Source organism: Ciconia boyciana, chromosome 1 (assembly GCF_034638445.1).
Source record: "Ciconia boyciana chromosome 1, ASM3463844v1, whole genome shotgun sequence".
NCBI classification, from domain to species: Eukaryota; Metazoa; Chordata; class Aves; order Ciconiiformes; family Ciconiidae; genus Ciconia; species Ciconia boyciana.
Genome location: NC_132934.1, coordinates 117,218,327 through 117,240,374, shown reverse-complemented (window position 1 = coordinate 117,240,374; position 22,048 = coordinate 117,218,327). Strand labels below are relative to the sequence as shown.

At 55.9% G+C, this 22,048-nt stretch overlaps 1 protein-coding gene across 1 annotated transcript; it reads right to left on the bottom strand.

The window, feature by feature from the left end:
- Window positions 1–11,858: 11,858 nt before the first annotated feature.
- OLIG2 (oligodendrocyte transcription factor 2) lies at window positions 11,859–12,737 on the bottom strand. Its single transcript, XM_072851948.1, has one exon. The coding sequence runs from the start codon at window positions 12,735–12,737 to the stop codon at window positions 11,859–11,861; it is 879 nt and encodes a 292-aa protein (XP_072708049.1).
- Between the last annotated feature and the right edge of the window lie 9,311 nt (window positions 12,738–22,048).

Genomic DNA, 22,048 nt, shown 5'->3' with positions numbered 1-22,048 from the left:
GGGTGGATCCCCTCTTGCAGGAAGTGCGCGGGAGCTTGCTGAAGCGAGCGGGGTGCTCTCGCAGCTTGCTTTTTCCAGATGGTTGACGTGCACGGCGAACAATAGCCGGGACAGCATGGCAGGGCGCACCGCCGAAACCTCCCCCTGCATACAGAGCAGTGCGGGGCCCGTAATTAGTGGCCCTGCTCATGTCAGGCTGAGACCGTTCCCATAAAGATGAATTCCCTCCCTGTTGCTCTGGGGGAGATGTTCAGCCAAGGGCGGGCCGGACGGTCCCAGGACGGGAGGCGGCGGGGATTAGCTCGCAGTCTGGCCCGCCTTGCACGAGCCTTTGTGAGGATAAACAGAACAGTTTTGTTTCCTTAAAGAGCAAACCTGGAAGAAGCATGTTTTGGCCTCTCGATAGAGGTGCCTGGAGTATTAGGCATTCTGGATGCGCGTGTGTGTGCATGCGAGCAGGGAACAAAAAATACAAATAAAAAGCCTCTAACTTTTCCTCCGCTGCCTGTGCATGCTGACACACACGGCACCCAGGAGCAGCTATTTGCTTGCGCTGTTTCTAATCTAGTCTTTTCAGCTACTCCTAATTTAAAAGTACTAAAATGGCATTGAAATTATCAGCGTCAAAACCTTCACTTGGCTCCTTGCGTGCTCAGCTTCTCGGGGCTACCTGATCCACAGCATCTTCTTCACCTCATGTGGCCCATGCCCGTGCCCAGAGAGCAGCGGCAGGCGAGAAGAGTAAGGGCTAATTTTCACCAGTAACCTGGAAGCCGAGACGTTGGCTGGACCCTGCCTTTGCCACGGCTTCGAGCCGCAGCCCAGCTTCGAGGTCCCTGCTGAAAATTTGTGCTGGAGGCAGATGAGAAAAGCTTTTGGCTGGGCTGAGGACACCAGGTAATTCCTTGCCCTTGTCCTTCTGGCCACCCCACTGACTAGAGGCAAAAGGGGGGATGCTAGAAGTGAAGTCTCGGTGACAAAACCCACCCGCCCTCCAGGTGCCGGAGCGGTGCTCGTCCCAGTGCAGAAGTGTCTGTGGTTTCTGTGAAACATGGGTCCACACGCGGGGCCTTACAGAGCTCCTCTGGACTTTGGGGTTGCTGCACCCCCTGCTTTGGAAAGATCATGTATGTGTGTAGATCTATGCTTCACAAAAGACATTCAAAGCGCTGTAGCTTTTCTCCTCTTTAAAATAATACAGAAGTATTATTTTAATAATAAAACTAGAAGTCCTGACATGAAGTGGATGTTCACCTTGGAAAGGGTTTGTCAAATGTGGTCTTTCCAGGACAGTCACTGCTAGCAGGGCTTTCTCCCTCTTTCATTGCCCAGCACTGCTGGGATGACAAAAATGCAAGCTGCTGCCAGCAGCCAGGCTGGAAACTCTCCCTTAGCTGGCCCGTGGCAGCTCTCGCATGGCTCAGCTGTGACCGTGGGGTGGGCAGAGATGCCCGGCTCCCTCCGTGCAAGCAAAGGGCAGCCAGATGCTGGGCTAATAGGGTGCACTGCAACAGCACTGAGAAATTGCTGAGAAAAATGCACACCTTGGGTTTGTTTCTACCCACTCTAAGCTGCTGTATCCAGACTATGAGTCTCTGCTGCAGGCAAGCAGGTCATTAATTCCCACCAATTATCCCACCCAATTTCCCCAGCCAGGTGCCCATGCTCGATTACCTGGTGCGATGGGGGGGCTGATATCCCTCCGACCCACCTCTCAGTTGGTAACTCTTGTTCTGGCCTGATGTGAAGGCATGGTCGGAAAGGCTTGGCATGATCCGCTTTCAGATGAAGCACGCAACATACGGTGCCACAGAAAATGAAGCTGCTGAGGTGCTTGGAGGGGAATGTAGGGCTGGATTTTTGCAGGCTTGTAGCCAAATTGGATGTGCCGCCTGGGTGTTTTGGGGTGGCTGTGCTGTCTGTGTGGACTACACGGTGAAGGCAAAGACTATTTTTCCTGAAGTATTTAATGATATCTGCAGATGTCCAGATGCTCGGACAGTGTATAGGGAAATACCGTTCTGTCCATGCTCTGTCCTCATACCCTGTCTCTAAATCTCCATCGCTGCCTCCGGTCAAAGATCCTGGACTAACTGATCTGACTCACTATCAGACACTCTCATCTTAAATCCCTTAATTTTGCCAATATTGTGCTTTGGCTTTTTTGATGAGGGAAAACGTAGGCAAGAGGTGGGGGCCGAGCACATGTAACAGGCGATGCCAGCTCGCCGGTGGTCCTCAGGCTGGGATTTGGAAACCGGAGCACATCGGTGTCTCACTGCGGGTTCGTGAGTGGAAAGGACGAGGCAGCGCAGTAGGAAAAAACCCTGCTCTGCAGCTACTGCTCGCCCGAGCTTCCACCAGCGGGCTTTTTCTTTTTAATTTTGGGTCACCTTCAACCAACCTCACGCCTCACGTAAAGTAAGTAAGCGCCGCTGGAGCCGGGAAGGAGAAAGCAAGCGAAGGCGGCGTCTGAGAAACCCCGATTCACGTCTGCAAAGCGATGGTGCTGCTCTTGGCAGTTGCAGGTGACAACCCTAACGAGTGCCCGGGAGCAGATGAGAAGTTTATGGGCTGTTAATAAACTGTAACCAATTGGTGAATGCCGGCGGGTTGCGTTCAAGCTGTTTGGGGCCACAGGTCCTTGGGAGAGCTTGCACTTGCTCTGCCTTTATTTCAACGTAGCAGAAACATGAAAGCATGTGGCAGACTCTTGATGTTTGTTACAGTGAATAGACATATGTCCCTCACACTAGCATGTAGAATATCTAATTAAGTTACACAATGATAGCTTATACCCAGGGGCAGTCACAAACAAGACGCTGTCACACTCTTAAGAACACAAACAAAATGAAAATTGCCTCTTTATACATTATAATGAATATGTTTTCAATACATTAAAAGTTCATTTACTAACAGACTCTGTAAGACCGGGTGGATTTCTGCTAATATCATTTCAGGTTTTTTAGAAGGATGGGTTTGTATGGTTAGGATTAGGGACAGGTTTGTTAATGAAGCTACCAAGTGTTTTTCCCCAATAGACCTGAAGAAGAAATGAAATCTTAATCGTGTGTTTATTGTGTTATCTCAAGCAAATCCTGCTCTTCAGAGCCCCACCTCAGGAGGGGCTTCTCCCTTCTGCAGGACATGAATGCTGTGGATTTGTGCCTCCCTTTCTACCATCTCCACTCTTCTTCACTAGCTTTTTGCATGTTTGCAGGCAAGAGACAGTCACCGTGAAGCTGGATGGCTTCAGGGGTGATCTCCCACTTCTGGGTGGGGGATGCCGGATGCCAAGGTCTGTATGACAGGATGATGCTCGAGTCGCACCCAGGGCTGAGTCCTGATCTGGGTACAGCTTTTCCCGTGAGCATCCCAGATGGGTGATGCTTCCTTCCTTCCCCCCCTATTGCTATAAACCACTTCAAGCAGTGTGAAAGCTGCCTGGGGCCTCGCAGCCCGTTCCTCTTCCCACCAGAAAGCTCCACTCTCATTAAGGCATTTTGGCATTTTTTCTATGTGGGAATAATTAAATTGCGCAACACTTGCGTGGGCAAAGTCTGCAGGTGGGGAGGGCTGTGCGATTTGGGGTGGTTCCCACAGACCTCCCCCAGGCCTTGGTTAGGCGGCACTAAGCCATTCCCGGCATGCCGGTGATGTGTGACAGACATGCTTGGGGAAAGCCCATCGCTTCCATCTCTACCTTCAGCATAACCAAGAGCCAGGAAAAAAAGAGTCAGTCCTTGGGAGGCTTCTTCCCTTCTTTAACCCAACTCTGGTTAAACCCTCTCTGAAAAAGGTGAGCAAGCCGGGGGGCTGCTGCTGCCTGGGTCTGCTGGCGAGCCGTGGGTTGGAGTTGCCACCGTATGGTCCCCAGGTCACACCGGGATGTCTCTCCAGTGCACGGACCCACTTAACGTGGAGCACGTTGCCCTGTAGTATACCTAGGATATTTTATAGGAGACAGGTGATTTCCCGAGCCATCTTCAGGCACTTAAACAGGGGCTGGCTTTCAGAGGACGCCTGCTTAAGGCTCACGCAAGCTTGACTTCAGGTGGCTTGAACTGGCCATCCTGGAAAGTGAGGAGCAAACAGGGAAGGTCCCGAGAGGTTAAATCTCTCCTCACAGCACCTCTGCCCTGTGCCTGGCAGAGACATAGCCCCCATGGGAAAACCAGTCCCAAAAACATATCCCGGTGAGCACAGGGGAAGGGGCCGCAGTTACGCAGCCTCCCCTCTGACATCTCATATATCAAGAGCCCTTCAATTTTTTTTTTTCTTCAACACAGCTCATTCCCCCCTTCCCCCGCCCCCCCCTTTTTTTGCCCACCGTGGCTGGCGTTCTGACTAGGAAAAAGATTTCCCCATCCCTTCTGGGATGCTACTCCCGGGCAAGGCTCCCTCAGCCCCCTCTTTGTGTGCCTTTTGTGCTGGGTGCGCCCTGCCGCTCGCAGCGCCGCAGAGAGCCGGGAACTCGCCCGCTTTTCACTGTCGCTGAGAAGCTGGGGCTGGTGAGGGAAAACGCTGGCTTCTGCCTGGCTCTTGGATTGCCGGGCTTTCCTGGGTTTGGGTGGGGAACAGCTTTGGGATGGGAAAGGGGTTCCTGCAGTCCCGGTGCGCTCAGCTCCCTGCGCTGCCCGTCGCAGAGGAAATTTCCTTTCTGTGTCGCTCGAGCAGCATAAAAGAGTCGACTTATTTCTGCCGGGGGAAAGGAGTGGAGGGTGTGGAGAGAGAAACTTGGTGGGCTGTTCAGCACAGCCCCAAAAGAAGTCTGAGCACTGGAGGGGGATGGCTGTATTTGCACCGGGGTGGGTTATCTCTCCCGCAGCGCACGCTGATGGCTTTTGCTGCCTCAGCTCTGCTCTTTGGAAAGGGTCTGTAGCCTTTCTACCCCTACGGTACATGCGTCTCCGGACTCCGTTCCCTTAGGGACAGCAAGCCAAATCCTGCTTGACTCCCTCAGGAGGAACAAAACAAGCTCCCCCCTCCCGAAACTCTGCTAATTTCCTACTCAAAAGGATTTTTCTTATAAAAGTGACTAGCACTGTGACTGCTTTTGTAAAAAAAACCAAACCACCACACAAAAAAAGGAACTGCATGTTTTTTTCTTTTTTTAAGCAGACAAAGAGGTGTATAAATGTGCTTCTTATACATATATGTATATGTCTTTCTGAAAATAGCATTTAACAAATGCCTTCTGCATCTGCAGAATCCTCCAACAATCCTGACACTGTGATCAATCTGTAGGCTGGTGATGTTTGCTGACAGTGATTGATTGATTTTTCCTGCTAATAGGATCAACATTGGGAATATATTAAACTAAAAGGCACACTTCTGACTCGCAGGAAACACCCCATGTATTGGGCCTGATCCAATTGTATTGGTTTTGGCAGCAGGATGCAATGATTGATGACAGGCAGGGAGTGGAGGGCTGCTCGAAAGAGGAGTCTGATTCCCTCAGCGCGCTCTCCATGTGCATGACACTGGTTTCCTGCTGGGACAGGGACAGGCATAAGAAGGGACAATGGAGCAGGGTGGCCCATCCAGATAACCTCTTCTAATGCATATGGTGAGATCTGACCTGCCAGTTCAAGAAGAGGAGGCAAAAAGCTGATGGGAAATTAATTCTCAGGAGTTTGTCAAGACATCTCCAACAAGTGAAGATAAATGGCAGAACAAAACTTCTAAAGCTAATCCCAAGAATGGGGATGAATTAAAAAGGGAAACACTCTTTTGCATTTACATCCATCTTTTACGGTAAAAGGCTTGGGGTAAGCGCTACGCTTTTGGAGGATCTCGACCCTGGGCCGTTTGTAACTCCCGAGAGGTTTGAGCACCCCCGGGGCTATTCAGGCTGCGTGTGTGGTGAACAGGCTGAGCATTCACCTCTTGCTTTCTTGTTCTCCAGCGGAGGCACCAGGAGCTGGCAAAAAACTTTCAGGTCTGGCGGTGTTGCCACTGAAAGCAATGCAAAATCTCTCTTGCCTTCAGAAGTACCATCCAAGGAGTAAGGGCGGTGAGATGGGAGCGTGTTTGGACTTTCAAAGGCTGAACCAGTGAGTGCTTCATGCCCTTTTGCAGAGGTGGAGCTGGTACGGTCTCATGGCCCGCTGCTCTCGTTATAATTACTGCCTCCTCTTAACAATTTTTAGTAGAAATATTTAAATATTATTGAATGCCTGTAGTGGAAAATTCAGTTTCGCTGACCCTGTGATCCCCAGAGGATTGGAGGACTGCAGTGTGCCCAAGGCTTATTTTTAACCCACACCCACGGGGGCTGGAAGTTTGGAAAGGGCCAGCTGTCATGGCTGGAGGCAGGCTTTTGGCAAACCTCCCTTCCCATCTCAACCCCTATGTGGGCAACCAGGTTTTCAGAAGCACAGGGAGCTTTGCTGCTGAGCATTTGCAGAGATGCTGGTAAATCTTCTGAACATCTGGCCCTCAGCTACACATTAAAAAATGCCTGAGCATTCAGAAATAGTCTGGGTAACATTGAGTCGTGGGCCCGGAGGTCCCCATCCCATGCAGAGGTGGAGACACCACTCTGACACAGGGAAATCGGAGCTATGCTGCAAGTACCGTCTTGCAACACCAAGCGAGAGCTGCTGGCCTGATGGCATCGTCAGAGGCTGTTTGGCTTCTGTCACACTGGTGTCCTGTGGGCCACCCTCTGGGGCATGGCTGACAGTCTGCAGGCTGTCAGGGTACGTGGGACATCAGTCTTTCACCTATGGAAGTGTAAAACCAAGACGTTTTCCAACAAGGGAAACAGCATCCCAGGGCTGTGCCACAGCCCTAGCTCTTGTCTCTGGAACAATACCCCAGTTATCACACGTCACGTCCAGCACCCTGACTCTGGCGTGGGGAGATTGCAGTGATGTCCAGTGGAAGTTTGGGCCCAGAATATCAGTATGATGAGGCTTTCAAGGGGAGAAAAATAGGATTTTTCTGTCTCCAACTTACACATATAACTAGATGGGTGTAACCTGTGCTTGTGTACCTCACCCTGCCGGCAGCTCCTGCTCCGAGGCGGCCCTGCTTTCTATTACTGGGGAGAGGTTTGTAGATAAGAAAGAACCACATCTTTCTGTGAAAGACTGATATTTGGAAAACTGTTGAGGGGGATTTGGATACTCACTCCAACCATTGATTCAAATGAAAAGGAAGGGAGCTTGCAGCCCCACTCAGGGGGCTCTCACAGATCCCATCCCCCGGGACTAAATCGGTAGTGAGCAGAGCTGGTGCCCTGGTACCTCCCTGCGGAAGAGGCACACGTACCTCGCAGGAGCCGTGGGCCTGGAGGGAGCAGCATGCCTCGGTCAGGGTTTCGCAGCAGATTTTGAGCTACTTGGCTCAAAATTTCCCAGGCAGAGGCTGAAAAAATCCCCTGTTGAAATGAGACAAGGACATCGGGGGGTAAATGTGGAGGAACCGCCTGGGTGCCCTGACATGGCCAACCTTTCCCTTCCCCTGGGCTTCCCTGAAGCACTGTGGTTCCTGCCTAAAATGCGCTGCCGACCTCTGGCTGCCCCTCGCTCCGCTTTCTGTGCTGTGCCTGGGAGGGTCGGTGAGGATGGGAAGGGGAAGGGGGGAAAGGGAAGGGAGAAAGGGGAAGTGGGGAAGGAGGGAAAGAGAAGGGGAAAGTGGGGAGGAGGCTGGGGAAGGGGAAAGGGAAGGGGTGAGGGTGTGGGGCGGGCCATCGGAGGGAGCCGTCTGGGCCGGGCTGTGTGGGCAGGGACTCCCTCCTCCTGTCGGGACAAGTCGCGATAGACCTGAGACAGCCTAAAACAGCAGGAGGGGCTTGAAGGGAGGGGTCTGCCCGGCTTGCATGGAAAAGAAGGTTAAATTCAGAGGACCGGGGATCAGCGGGGCGGGGAGCTGCCTATTATGTTGGCCACTCCAGCTCGGGGGGGGCCGCAGGAGGGGCTGGGGGCTGCCTGCGGGAGCAATGCGGGCGCCCGGCTCTCCGGGCCCGGCTGGAGGCGGCGGTGTCCCCCGGCAGCCCCGCCGGTGTGCGCTGAGCATATGGGCTTACCCCCCCGCCCCGTAACCCTATCTGGTCGGAGCGGCGGCTTCGGCTGCGGGCAATGCAATCAGGGGAGCCCTGCGGGGCACTCGTTCGTGCAGGGGAGCATATGGGGAACAAGGCAGGCGGGAGGGCGCCGGGGGGCCGGCAGGGCGGCTAATTTCATTTGCAGGTAGCCCAGGAGGAGGGGGGCCGGGGGAGCACAGCTGGCGACCCGGCCCGGCTCGGCACGGCCCGGCCGAGGGGCTGGCAGCAGCCGCGGGGCTCCCTCCGCCGCCGGGGGGGATGCGCAGCCCCAACCCGACTGGCAGCGGGCGGGCAGGGGGCTCCGGAGGGTGCCGGGCTGCCCTCGCTGCTTTTGCCACCGGCGGGGCCTGGTGGGGCCGAAATGCCCCCGCAGAAGAGCCGGATCCCCACGCCCCCCCCCCCCGGGCGGTGCTGCCCGTCGGGGCTCCCCGGGGCCACCTGTTAGCGACGGGGAAAGGCCCTCTGGGTGGGCGAGCGCGGTCGGAGAGGCAGACGAGCAGGATTTACCAGCTTCTGGCCACTGCCGACTTTTGCATCTGCCAGGGTGCTAATTATTGCCTTTAATAGAGACAAAGAACAGCTCCTAATGATGCTCCCTCTAATTCTCACCTGCTCCTGCCCTTCTTCCGCAGCAGCACTCCCTCGCCGGAGCCCTGCTAATTGGGAAAGCTGCTCTGCTCATTGCGGTCTCCCTACAGATGGGGGGGGACACGACACGGACGACGGCAGGGCTGGGGCGGGGGCTGCAGGGCAGCGGTAGCGGGGCTCCAGGAGCGAAGCCGGGGGAGGGGGGCAACATCCTAAGCGGGGCTGGCCTGACGGGAGCTTCCCCATCCTCGCCCCGGCGCGGCAGAGCTCGGCATCCCCGGGCCGCCGCGGGCTCGGCGGAGGAGCGGCCTTTGCTCCGGCGGGGACCGGGGTGGTCTCTGCCCCTTCTCCGGCCCAGCCCGGCCTTGGGCTTGCAGCGGAGCCTGGCAGAAGGGCGGCCGTCGGGGGGCCCGTCCCAAGCCGCTGGCAGGCACCTGGCTGTCAGCCCCTTATTTTGCACGACTTTCTCCCCCCTCCCCCCGCCCCGCCGGAGAAGGCAGAAGCGGAGGGTCCGGTACCGCAAGGGTCGCCTTCAAAGCCGCAGACCGACACAGAGGTAGCACCCTAAGGCGGCCTTAAAGCGAGGGGCAGGGCCAGCGCCCTCCTGGCCACCGGCGCCAGGGCCAGCTCGCCTGTTGGAGAGGGCACCGCGGCAATCGGCGGGATGCCCGCCCCGCCTGTGGCCTGTCCCCCTCCTCGGCGTTGGTCCCCGGGGCTTCATCCCTCCTGGCGTTAAATGGGGTTTGTTTGCCAAAATCGGTACTGAGGGTGCTGGGAAGAGGAGCTTCTCTCCGGGGGCTGGGGGAGCGTCTCTGGAGAAGGGGGGGGGGTATTTCTCATCGTCACTGGGGGGGATGCTGAGGTGGAGGGCACTCCTTTCCGTCCCCCGTTTCCTGAAGGGGTTGGCATGGGGCGAGCCGCAGAAGGAAGGAGCGAACCCCACAAGGCAGGAGCCCGGAGGGGCTGTCGGGCCGGGACCGGCTCACACCCCGCGGGGACCCCAGCCCGCCCCGGCCGCCGGGAACCGCTTGGCTTTACACAGTAAAAAAAAAAAGTCCCCCGGGTCCGGACTCGCTCTCATTCCCCCGCGGGTGTCTGTGCACCCCAAACTCCTCGACGGTCTGTTATTATATATATATATATATATATATATATATATGCTATTTTGTATTTATGCGTGTGTAGCCAGCTGGTTATTTTACATAGCTGTCTAGCCATTCATCGGTCTAGAGAGAGAGGGGTGTAAGGATCTGCGTGGGCAAGGACGGGGCTTTTGCGGTCTCCCTGCCCACCCGCAGCCCGGAGCGCGGTGCCGGGCGGCGGCGGGACCGAGGGAAGCGCGCCCGGGGGGCCCCGCTGCCCGTCCCGGCGGCCCCCGGGGGGCAGCCGCCGCCGGCGCCGCCGACAGCCTTTTCCTCAAAAACCGGGATTCGCTCGGGTCGTTCCCCTTCTCCTCACACGGAAAGGGGAAGCCACAGGCCGCTCCACGCCCGCACCCTGCGCGGGTGAAGACGGCCCTTGCCTTGGGGGCTGCGAGAGGGCGAAATATTTCCCGCCCAAATACCTGAGTGCCGAGCTGCTGAAATACACACGGGCGAGAGATACTATCATCTTCGGGAGAAAAAAAAAAAGGCAAAAAAAAAAAAAAAGGCTGTCCCCAAATAATTTTCCTTTCCGTGGATTTTCGTTTGGTTGGTTTTTGGTTGAAGGTCAAGTGCGCAGAAGCGATTACAGCGAGCAAACACCACACCGCCAAGTTTAATGCTTCCTTTCCCCGAATTAATATTATTAAGCTCTTGCCAAGCGCTGGATTCGGTAGACAAAAATTTTCGCATCAGGAGCCCAGTAACAGTCGTTTCTTTCCTTGCCGCCCTTATTCTGCGAGGGCCAAATGAGCGGGAAATAAAAAACCCAACCCAACCCAACCAGTTTCGATTAGCCGGCGAAGCAAACTAAGAAAAAACTTCGGGAAAAGGCAAGGATGCGCCTCAAGTGTTCCCCTCCCTTCCCCGCTCTGCGGCCGGTAGCCCGCGGCCGTCCCGCCGCGGCCCCGCACCGGCGCCGCTCCCAGCACCTGCCCCCGCCTCCCCGCTCGCCTCGGAAGAGCAAGGAAGAGGAAAAGGCCATTTATTTAAAACGCTTTTTTTTTTTTTATTTAAAATCTCAACAGTGGATCACTTTTTTTTTTTTTTGCAACCAAACAAGTAATAAATATTATTTAGCAACTTTTTTCTTTTTTTCTTTTTTTTTTTTACAAAAATAAACAGATGATAAAATCTCTGCAAGGGGCAGCGATAAGAAAAGTTGTTATTTCAGAAACAAGCCCAAGTTCTCAGTATTGCAACACGGACAGTGTGAAAGTTCCTACACAGAAAGAGCATTAAAGAGTTCAAACTTTGTTAAAGGTGGCAGGAACGAATAAAAAACCAAAACCAACCAAAACCTTGTTATACGCTTAAAAAAAAAAAACAAACCAAAACCCAACAAACCCCAAGAACCCCAACCAAGGCAATCAAGGCAAACCGACCCCTTATTCACTCATGAGGCTTACACAGGACAAGTGCACGGACGGAAAGCTCAGGCAGAGCGGACTCGCGTCGTTATCGTTGAACGGTGTATTTACAAATCCCGAACCAGAAAGACAACGGAAAAAACGGCGGGCGAGGGAGCGGGGGAAGGGGGGAAGAGACCGACTTTCCCGGCTACGCGTCCACCCGGAGCCCCGCCGCTCCCCGCCAGTGCCGGCAGTCCCCGGAGCGGCGGCCGGGCGCTGCGGGGATGGGCTTTCCGGGGCGGCATGTGACCCAGAAACGGCTCCGCAGGCTCTACGTGTAGAAACGAAACCGGGGCGAGGTGGGGGGGGAGGTGGGGCGGGAACAAACAAACAAACAGACGAGCAAACGAGCAAAAGCCCCTCTGCAGTTTTGGTTCCTCCGTTTGCGACGAGCCGAGGACTCTTTTCCCCTCCTGGCGAAGTTACCGCCAGCAGCGCAAAGTTAAGACTACAGAAGATGCGCGGGCGTCTGCTTGTGTCGGGGCGGTCTTCCCCGCCGTCCGGGGAGCAGGGCAGACCCCGGGCCGGGCTCCATCCCCTCCCGCCGCCCCTCCGATGGCCCCGGGAGCGGGGGGGGACCCGCTGCCGCCGGGGGGCCGCGTTTGTAGGTCCTGGAGGTGCCGGGGCGGCGCGGGGCGCGGCGGGGCGGCCCCGCCGAGGGGCTCATTTGGTGTCGGTGGCCAGTCTGGGGAGGCTGGCGGTGCCCATGCCGGAGACGTGGTGGTGCGGCGGGGCCGACACCTGGCACATGCTGCAGGGGCAGGGCATCCCCCCCCAGTGCTGGAAGCCGCTGCCCAGCGGGGCGGCGGCGGCGGCGGCCGAGGGCGACTTGAGGAGCCCGTGGGGGGGCCGGATGGAGCTGACGGCCGAGAGGCCGGAGCCGGGCAGGGAGGCGCTGGAGACGGCGGCGGGGGGCAGGATGGGGTGGTGGACGGGGTGCGAGGCAGGGTGGCCCGGGTGGCCGGGCAGCGGGGCGGAGTGGGCGCCCATGCCGCCGGGGCAGGCGGCGGGGTGGAAGCCGGCGTGGTGCCCGCCGTAGATCTCGCTGACCAGGCGCTTCATCTCCTCCAGGGAGTTGGTGAGCATGAGGATGTAGTTGCGCGCCAGGAGGAGCGTGGCGATCTTGGAGAGCTTGCGCACCGACGGGCCGTGGGCGTAGGGCATCACCTCCCGCAGCCCGTCCATGGCGATGTTCAGGTCGTGCATCCGCTTGCGCTCCCGGCTGTTGATCTTCAGCCGCAGCTGCTGCAGCTCCGGCTCCGTCATCTGCTTCTTGTCCTTCTTGGAGGAGGAGGAGGAGGACGAGGAGGAGGAGGACGACGAGGACTTGAAGCCCAGCTTGTCCACCACCACCACCCCCGCAGCGCTCATGGCGCTGCGCAGCTCGGCGCTCAGCTCCGGCGGGGAGTCGCTCTGCGTGGAGCTGGACACGGTGCCGCCCGTGAAGCCCCCGCCGCTGCCTTTATTCCTGGCCGTGAGGAAGAGGTCATCGGGCTCCGGGGAGGACGGGCGGCTGGAGACCAGGCTGGCGTCCGAGTCCATGGCCCGGCGGGCGGGACGGCGGCGCGCACCGGGCTGCCTGCGGGGAGGGAGAGAGCCCGCAGGCGGCCCCGGGTCAGCGCCCGCGGAAACTTGGCGGGCCCCGCCGCCGCCGCCCGCCCGCCCGCCAGGTCGGCGAGCCGCTCCGCCGCCGCTCCGCGGGGCCGCCCTCGGGGGGCGCCTGCCCTCCCCTCCCCTCCCGTCCCGTCCCGTCCCTCCCTCCCTCCCTCCGCGCCTCTCCGCCGGGCCGGGGGCTCGGGGGGTGCCGCGCCGGGGTGCGCGGGCGCGGGGGGCACTTACCGTGCGCGGGGCGGCCGTGGGGAGCGGCGCGCCGTGACGGGCGAGCACGGCAGCAGCGCGCACCTTGCGGCGGCGGCGGCGGCGGCTTTATAGCCGCGCCGGGGAGGAACGATGTCACCGGGCGGGAGGGGGCTGCGCCAATCGGCGGCGGCTGCGGGGGGGGCGGCCGGGGGGCGGCTGATGTCACCGGGGCCGGTCCGGCTCGATGGGGCGGGCGGGGGGGCGGCGGCCGGCAGCGGCGCGGGGAGCCCGGCGGGGGCGCGGTGGGGGAGGGACTTTTGTCAAATCCATAATAAACTGCAACAATGACAGCGCCGGGAACAGCTGTTGGGGGGGCGGGACGGGACGGGGACGGGGACGGGGACGGGGACGGGGACGTGGACGGGACCGAACAGCCCCTGGCCCCGCCGCCGCAACGCCCTCGGGGAGGCCGCGCTGCCCGGCTCCCGCCGGCACGCCGGTGTTTCCCCGTGCCCCGTTCCGTCCCGCCCCGCCCCGCCGGGAAGCGCTCGGCCCCGGCCCCGCCACACGCACCGGGCAGCCGGCGCGCTTCCCTCGGCGGGTGCCCCCTCCTGCCCCCAGCCCGGTCCTTATCCCCCCCGTTAAGTGCCGCAAAGGGAGGCGGAGGGGGACAAAAAAGTAATTTCGGCCACCCCGTTCCCCACGGGCGGATTTCCCCACGGAGGCCGCCGGGCGGTGCCGGGCAGCGCCGGCCCCAGCGGGACCCCCGGCTCCGACCCCGCAGCGACCGGGAGAAGAAGCCGGAGCGGCCACCAGAACCTACCCCCAAACAACCCTCCAGCAAGACCGGAGCAGGGGAGGGGACAGAAAGAAAGAAAGAAAGAAAGAAGACAGTAACAAAAAAAGACATTAACAAAAAAGTGACTTTCGGAAATGCCTCCCGCCTCCCTCCGCGCCTCGCCCGGCTCCCGGCGAGCCCCTTCGCCCCGGCAGCTCCGTGCAACAGGGCCGGGGCTTCCTCCCACCGGGGTAAATCCCCCCCGGCTCCCCCCGCCCCGGCCCCTTTGCCTTTGTTGTATTATTTTTACACCCGTGTGTTTCCCAGCTGGCCCGGCAAGCCTCAACCATCCGTTAAATATGTATTTAAAACGTTAAGAAGTGAAGCGTGGAAATGTGTTTCCCAACGGTTGCGGGGATGATCCGTAACAGGTCAATTAGGAAAATCTGTCCCAGCGACGGCCGGGCCCGCCGCCGCCCGCCGCCCGGCGTGTGTCCCGCTGCCGCCCGGGCGGCCCCCGGCCTGGCCACCCTGGACGTGCCCCGGGCTCCCCCCGGCCGGCCAGGCGGAGGGGCCGCCCCGGCCCCCGGTTCCCGCACCTGCTTGCGGGGCTGCGGAGCCCGGCCGGGGAGAGGCGGGGGGGCGCATCCCCCCCGGGGATGGGGGGTAAGGCGGGGGGGAGCTGGGGCTGAGCCCTGGAGGTGAGCAGCGGGACGGGACACGGACACACACACACACACGCACGTCTGTGCAAACTTTGCATTTATTTCATGGTCGGGAAGCGGTGAGGCGGCAGCGGGAAGCCTGCCTCTGCCTTTTGACTGATGGCTCTGTGCGGCGCATTGTTGGAGCCGCATAAAACAGGGCAACGACGAGCACAACTAATTAAGCCCCGACGCCTTTCCCCGGCCGCCGGCTCCTGGCAGGGCTCGGCCCGGGGAGAGGCAACGGGCCCCGGCCAGGCCAGGAGGGGCGGCGGGCGGGGGGCGGCCGCCCCCGGGGCCGCCGTGCTGGGGCGAAAACGAGGAAAACGCCGGCATCGCTCGTCTGCCTTCCGCCTCCCAGGGCTCGGTAACTTTCCTTCCTAAAAGGCTGGGACCTTTCCTTCTTAAAAGGTCGGTCCCGCCGCCGCTCCGCACCCCAAACGGATGGGGGGTCCCGTCCTCCCCGTCGGGTTTGCGGCACCCGCCGCCGTGCCGCGGCCGCGGGCTCAGCCCCGGGGACAGGGTTTCACCAGCCGCCCCATCAGCCCGGCGACGGGCCGGGCCCCCAAGCCCCAGCGGCCGTGCCGGCCCGCCGCCCGCTCCGCAGCCCTGGGGGGTCCCGCTCGGCCGGGCGGGGCGGGCAGGAGCCCCCGAGGCGCCGGGAGCCCGGCCGGGGGCTGGGGCAGAGGTGGGGGTTACCTGCCGGGAGGGACGGCAGGGGAAAAGCGGCGGAGAGCCGCCGGCCCCTGCCCCGGCGGAGCGGGCACGGGCAGCGGGTGGGGGCGCGGCGGCGGCTGCCGGGGCTCCGGGACCGGGCTGCGCCCTGGGGAGGCAGTTCTCGCAGCAGCCTGGGGGTCCCGGGGAGGGAGAAGTGGGCAGCGGACTCCTCCTTTTTCCTTTTTTTCCTTTCCCTTTCCCTTTCCCTTTCTTCGTTTCCCTTTTCCTTTTTTCATTTTCCTTTTTTCCTTTTCCCTTTCCCTTTCCCTTCTTTCCCTTTCCCTTTCCCTTTCCCTGTCCCTTTCCCTTTCTTCGTTTCCCTTTCCCTTTCCCTTTTCCCCTTTTCCTTTTTTCCTTGTCCCTTTCCGTTTCCCTTTTTTCCTTTGCCTTTTCCTTTTTTCCTTTTCTTCCTTTTTTCCTTTTCCTTGTCCTTTTCCTGTTTCTTTGTCCCTTTTCCTTTTGTCATTTTCCCTTTTCCTTTTTCCTTGTCCTTTTTCCTTTTTCTTTTTTCCTTTCTTCCTTTTTTCCTTTTTCCGTTTCCCTTTCTTCCCCCTTTTTTCTTTTTTTCCTTTTCCTCTTCCTTTTTTCCTTTTCCTTTTTTCCCTCCCCCCGAGAGAGGAAACCCCGCGCCGCCGCCAAGGAGAAGCCGGGGTCTCTGTCCCTAACGGGGCAGGCGATGCCTTTGATGATCACGGTCCGTCTGTCTGGACGTGAACTCTGTCCCGCCTGCCGCCCGCGGGGCTCCCTGCGCAGGGGAGCGGGGGCGGGCGCGGGGCCGGGCAGCGAGGCGGTGCTTCTCCGCCGTCCTCGTCGGAAGGACGGGGGGAGTGCGAGGAGGAGGGGGGGGTGATCTCTGCCGTGAGATGTCAAATTAAGTGTCACACGTTCCCCCGCCTCGATTCAATAAGGCTGGATCTTGCAAACTGCCTCTCGTCGGCACGTCCCGGGAAGGCGGCCACGGAGGGCTCCCAGAGGAGCCCTTCACCCCAACTTGCTTTTGACACTAAAATGTGAAGCAGAGCCTATTTTCTTACCTATGAATATGTATTTTTAAAAAAAAAATCTCGACTGTAGGCAACTAAGGCATGAATGAAGGCAATCAGGGAACATGATGAAGTGATAACTTAATGAAAACCAGACTGTTGCTTTCATGTTGAAAATCACTCGGAATGTCATTAGGTTATTGTTTGGGATTGTTATTGCCTATATTCCCTCAAGGCCTACGGCCCCGGGTCCTTCCCTCACGGATACCGCACAGCTACGCTGAAAGTGCCCCTGCCCGGCTGTAAGGAAGCTGAGGCATCCGAAGGACGAAGAGCCTGTGTGTGACCGTGGCTCCTTGAGGACTGGCAGCTGAAAACAGTTTTAATGATGCCTCGGAAACTGTTAAGGCCTGATCCCCAGCACTGTCTGCCTCCCATCTGTTAGCAGGGCTGTGGGCTCGAAATTGGCTTTGCAGCTCTGGAGGCTTTTAAACTTTTCAGTTGAGAGTGTGGGCTTCAGGGACCCCGCTGGGGTCACAGTTGCTCCCCCCCATGAACATGGCAGGACCACAAATCCCAGCACCTGACACTGCGGACGTGAGGATGTGGGGGTTGCCTGCGAGCTCCCTGCTCACTGCTTAAGGGTATGAGGGGAGTCTCAGGGCAGGGAATAACTTCTCAAAGATTTAGGTTTGGCCCTTTTTTTCCTTTCTCTTTCTTTTTTTTTTCTTTTCTTTCTGGATGTATCTGAATCAGATACAAATGGGTTTTTTGCTGTTGTTCTGGACTTGCAAGTGAAGTCCAGCCTGCGGGCTTTGATGCCGTTCTACCTGCCCAACTAACATATTTGACACCTGTGATCTCCAAGAAAGGGACCCCAGTTCATTGAGCCAGACAGTAATTTTTATTCTGGTGGGATTCTTCTTTTTTTTTTTTCAGTGCTAGATTTATTTTTGTTAACACTTGTTCGATTGAAATGTTGGAGACACATGCTCTCTGCCAAAAACTCAGCATGTCTTCCCATTCAATCAGAGACTGGAAAAGCTTCCAGTCTTCACAGGAGTCACCCAGAGGGAAGTCTCAGAAATACCAGAGCTGATGTTTGTGATATTTGCAGGATTAAAAATATGCAGGAAATAGGCCATCTCCTGTTCTCATCTAGCAGAAAACCCCCTCTTTATTTACAAACTTTTGTCACTTATGAGCCTGCTGTCATCTACAACAAAATAATTAGATTGCTATTTAAAACCCAGGCTAGATTCTGTGCCTTACATCTTCCAGGCTCAGCCATCCCTCCTCGCAAGCACAGCCATTTACTCCAACCGGACAAGTCTCACACCCGTGAGATTAATGGGGACTGACTTTCTCTGACCTTAAGACGCTACCAAAATCACCGCATCCAGACTCCTTTTAACTCTTCAGTGCAGGTGTAAGACATACAAGCTTTCTGACCATCGTTTGTTGTGTTTAATGCAAGATGCTGTATTTTTTACAAGATGCGGTATGATTTCATTTAATACATTGCTGGAGGAAAAACTTCAAGGATGCAACAGATAACTCCATACCACCATTTCATTGCTTCAACAAAAGGCAATTCCTAAAGCTTATAAAACAGTATGATAGCTATTTTGTTTTAACAGCTGCTATGTGTTACCAACAATTTCACTTCTCATTGACAATACCATCTCCTACGGGCAAATGAGGAGAAAGAGGCTGAAACACCAAGAAAGTGCAGTGATGGCAGGCCCGGGTGCTGCCCTGCTGGCACCTCCTGTCCTGGGCATCCTGGGCAGGCATCCATTGACCACCACGTCGTAAAGTGTTCAAGCTCTTCTCAGGATCGGTTTCACGCTGAGGCTTCTTTTTCAGTGCTGAGTAGAGAAATACCTGTGAGGCACCGTTTCTATGTGGCCGGCAAAGCATTTCTAGTCTGCAGAGGAGTGGGACCTCTGCAGAAATGTCATGTTGCTAAGCAGAGGTGCGCTGTGCATCATGCCTTTCCCCGGACCCAGAGACGGGAGGTGAAAACCTGCCAGCCTCGGCTGTTGTTTAGTCCAGGTACTGCTCTGTTACAGAGGAGATACAATGCTGGTGAAAAATGATGTGTTTAACTTTCCCCGGGCTTGACGCTGTCCCTAATGCGCAAATCCTCCCCACATGAGCTGCTGTAGCGGGGAAGGAGCAGTGGGAACACCAGAGAGAAACAAATCAATGCAACCGCTAAGACTGGCTTTTAGACGGACAGAGGCAAGGAAACGGAGCTGGAGAGGGAATTACAGATCTATGCTGTGATTTGCCCAGCCACACGCAGTTTTCTGTCCCACAGGTCTGAACCAGGGAGCCCCTTGAACTGGGGGTTTTGCACTGCACCGACCAACCTGGACACCAATGGGATTAGAAAACCACCCGCGTGTTCAATCCGGTGAGCTGGTCTGAAGGCAGTTCAGTCCGAACTGCCTTCAGCCCCTGGTCCCAGCAGCAGGCCCTGAGGGTGGAAAAGAAATACGTGTGTTATATAGATGGAGGGGCAAAGAAAGCCCCAGCACAACTGAGTTGTATCTCCTCTGCAAAAAATAGTGTCCTTGTCAGGACTGAATTTAGTCTAGAAAATCACATTTTACTCTAATTTTTTTCAGGAAATTCTCATATAATACAGCATGGACTTTTAGTTCTCATTTTGAATTTTCTGGGCAGCATTTTTGTAATTTTTTTTCACATTTCGCCATTTGTCTGTATGTGGCACTCTTATACTACCCTTCGTCTCATTTCCACTTTCCATGTCTTTATTTTGACTGAGAGCTCCTTAGAAATGAGAGAGTCCTGGTGGAGTTTTAGTGACGAGCAGAACATGAAAACGTGGGTATGTTTTGCTTCCCATGTGAACACTCGCTGGAAACAAAATTTTCCTCAGGTGATTCCTTTGTCCTGTCCCTACCCTGTGCTCAGGAGAAAAATGCTTTAAAAATCCTGATGCTAATAGGTTGTTGCATCTGTCTGACCGAGCCCCACGGGTTTTGTTGCTGTGTGCTAGTCATGGAAATGTTCCCTCATCCGAAGGTGTTGGTGCCCTTCAGAATGGGTTTCATATGGTGGCAACGACGGTTGGGCTCATGCTGAACCACTGGCTGGCCGTGGGCATTTCACTGCCAGCGTTACGGGATGCCCTTGACCGTTGGGATGGAGAAGTTCTTAGCCGATCTGTTCTTTAATGTGGAAAAAAAAAAGATTTAAAAAGGCTGGGTAGCAAAAGTCTATACTAGAAATTTGGTGAGATTTCTCCTTAATTAGTTGAGAGTTTTGGGGGGCTGTCGCCTTCCCATGTCATACCGGGACTTGCATTAATGGAGTAACAGCTGAACTAAGTGTTCGGAATGAACATATCAAAGCCCCGAGTCTGTACGACACCATCTCTTGTCGCCCATGATGTCAAAGGTTGCGGTGAACGTCTCCCTCGCTTTCTGGGTGGCATTGTTCGGGAGAGTGGCCCCAGCAGATGGCCCGAAAACCGCACCTCGGCCAAGCAAAGAGGGACCACATGTGACGAACCATAGATGTCTCATTAGCAAACAGGGGGAAAAAAAGCAAGGATGAGAAAAAAAGATAAAAAGAATACACAAAGACATTTACATATTTACATTGTTTCTCCCTCATTTCCAATTCTCCTTTAGCTGAAGTGTCAGTGGGCTCGCTTTTCTCCTTCTGTTTGTATGTTTACTTGTGCTAAATAGATTATGATAATCAGGCACATAAATGCATGCAACTGTTATTATGGCATTTTAATCACAGAGTTTTTCACTGGAAGCCTTCATTAGAATTCTCATAATCTCACTTGTTAGTGTAACAAACAGTAATAAATGCCAAGGAACTGGGATTAAGTCAGAGACATTCAGACATTAAAGGAGGAATATGGAAATGTTGTCAAATCTCCGCATTATTTATTGAAATGTCACATAAACAGTTCAGGACTTTAAATATCTTACTCATTAGAAGGAGAGGGTGCGCGGCCACCTGAAGATAGCAATTATATTTTTTTAGGGAGTGCTGGGACCATATGTCTCTCATCGACTCTTCCCAACTTTGCTGGGCTACCCAGGCACTTTCTAGCCATTTGCTTGTATTTATAAACTCCATCCCTGACATGCTTAGCTGGGGGGGGTGCTCCCGGACAGTCGGACACAACATGGGAAGGTGACGCGCTGGCTTTTATGTGGCCCTTCTGTTATCTTTGCAGAGTGACGCCCGCCATACCCGCTAGCACCGGGGGTCCCAGCTCCAGAAGCTGACCACGGAGTCGAAGGTCTCCTGACACCATCTGAGGAGGCCTCCTGACACCTCCTGCCCACTATCCCTTGGCAAAAGGAGGGAAGCCTGCAGTCATGTGCTAGGGTAGCCCAGGAATTTACCCCACCGCTGTTCCCATGGGCTTGCTTCGGGGGCGCAGCTGAGGGAGCAAGATGGGAATTTGCCACTGATTTTTCAGACCATAAAAAACGCAGCGCATCCCTTGAAGTTCCGGGGAAATGTGCGCTGCTCAGGCTGGGAGCGGGGCTGCACGCACACCCGGCCCATGCCTTCCTTGACAGGCGATGCTCGCCTCCCCTCCGTGCATTAACCCGCTGCTGCGGGGAAGGGATGCTGCTCATGGCAGAAGAAACAGAAAATAGCTGCTCTTTTCATGCAACTCAGCCAACATGTTTTATATGTGCAGGCGAGGCCTCCTCCCACTGATGAATATGCAGCCGTGCTTCCCCCCTCCCCGCGGGAGCGGGTGCGGAGGTGGGCTGCAGGGCCTGGCCCCCTGCCACCGCCGGCGCCTATGTAAAACACTTGAGCAGCAGTGTTATTCACAGTGTCTTTTTTCCCCCCCATTTTCCCTTTTGTATTTTTCCCTTTTAAGAACAAGAAGGAAAACTGAATGTGAAAGACAACCACAGTCATATTGGGTTTCCCACCGTTCGGTTTATGACGGGGCATCCCTTGTGGCCATCTAAAATGTCTTCTCCCAGGTGTGGGCGAGACGCTGAAGCAGGTGAACGGCTTTAGTTTTGCATGTGCTATTTTTCTGTGTTCAACCAGGCAGTAGTAATAGGTTTTGCAGGAAGAGACAAAATCTCACCATGGCAAAATTCTTGTTGGCCCCAAAGGAGTGAGGACCCCAAGTCTTGTGGGGACCACAGAGGGATTAGTTGAATCTATACTGGCAGTGAAGTTTGATTCCTCTTTCCAGAAAAAAGACCCATTTTACAGGAGGCACTGTATGCATGCTATTTCAGATAAAGTTCGGAATCAGCATCCTCTGTGAGCACGGCAGAGAGGGAGCTGTCGTTCATCTGCCTGAGAAAGATAAAATCTGTATAACACCAGGAAAGAAAAAAAAAATTAACTGCTGTGCAAATGCTGTTATCACCCAGGATTTTTAATACTGACTCAAATGCAAAAGACAGATGGGGGTTATCTAAAAGTACAAGTTTTGATGCTTTCAATCTGAAGTTTCTGTGGTCTCTCCCTCCCTCCCCTCCTAAAATACAAACCATCCAGAAGGGTTTTATGTTCACAGGAGCCGATGCGCCTGAGAGACCACTTCATTCCAAACTCCCCCCTTGAAACTTGGAGGAAATATTTTTGCAGACTCACGTGTGATAGCATTTTACAGAACTTGGTAGCCCTCTCACCCCATGCTATGCTTGAAGAGCCCCTCTCCGCTTACGAGATCAGCCCTCTCGTTTTGATGCCTGCCACACCATTTGTGCAAACATGGTTGTTTCTGTGCTATGGTTGCCCCTCTCTTTCCCATCTGAATTGCTTAAAAGATCCTCCATAGACAGTCCCTCCCCAAGCTGTTGAGCTATAGAAAGATGTTCTTCAGTTGGC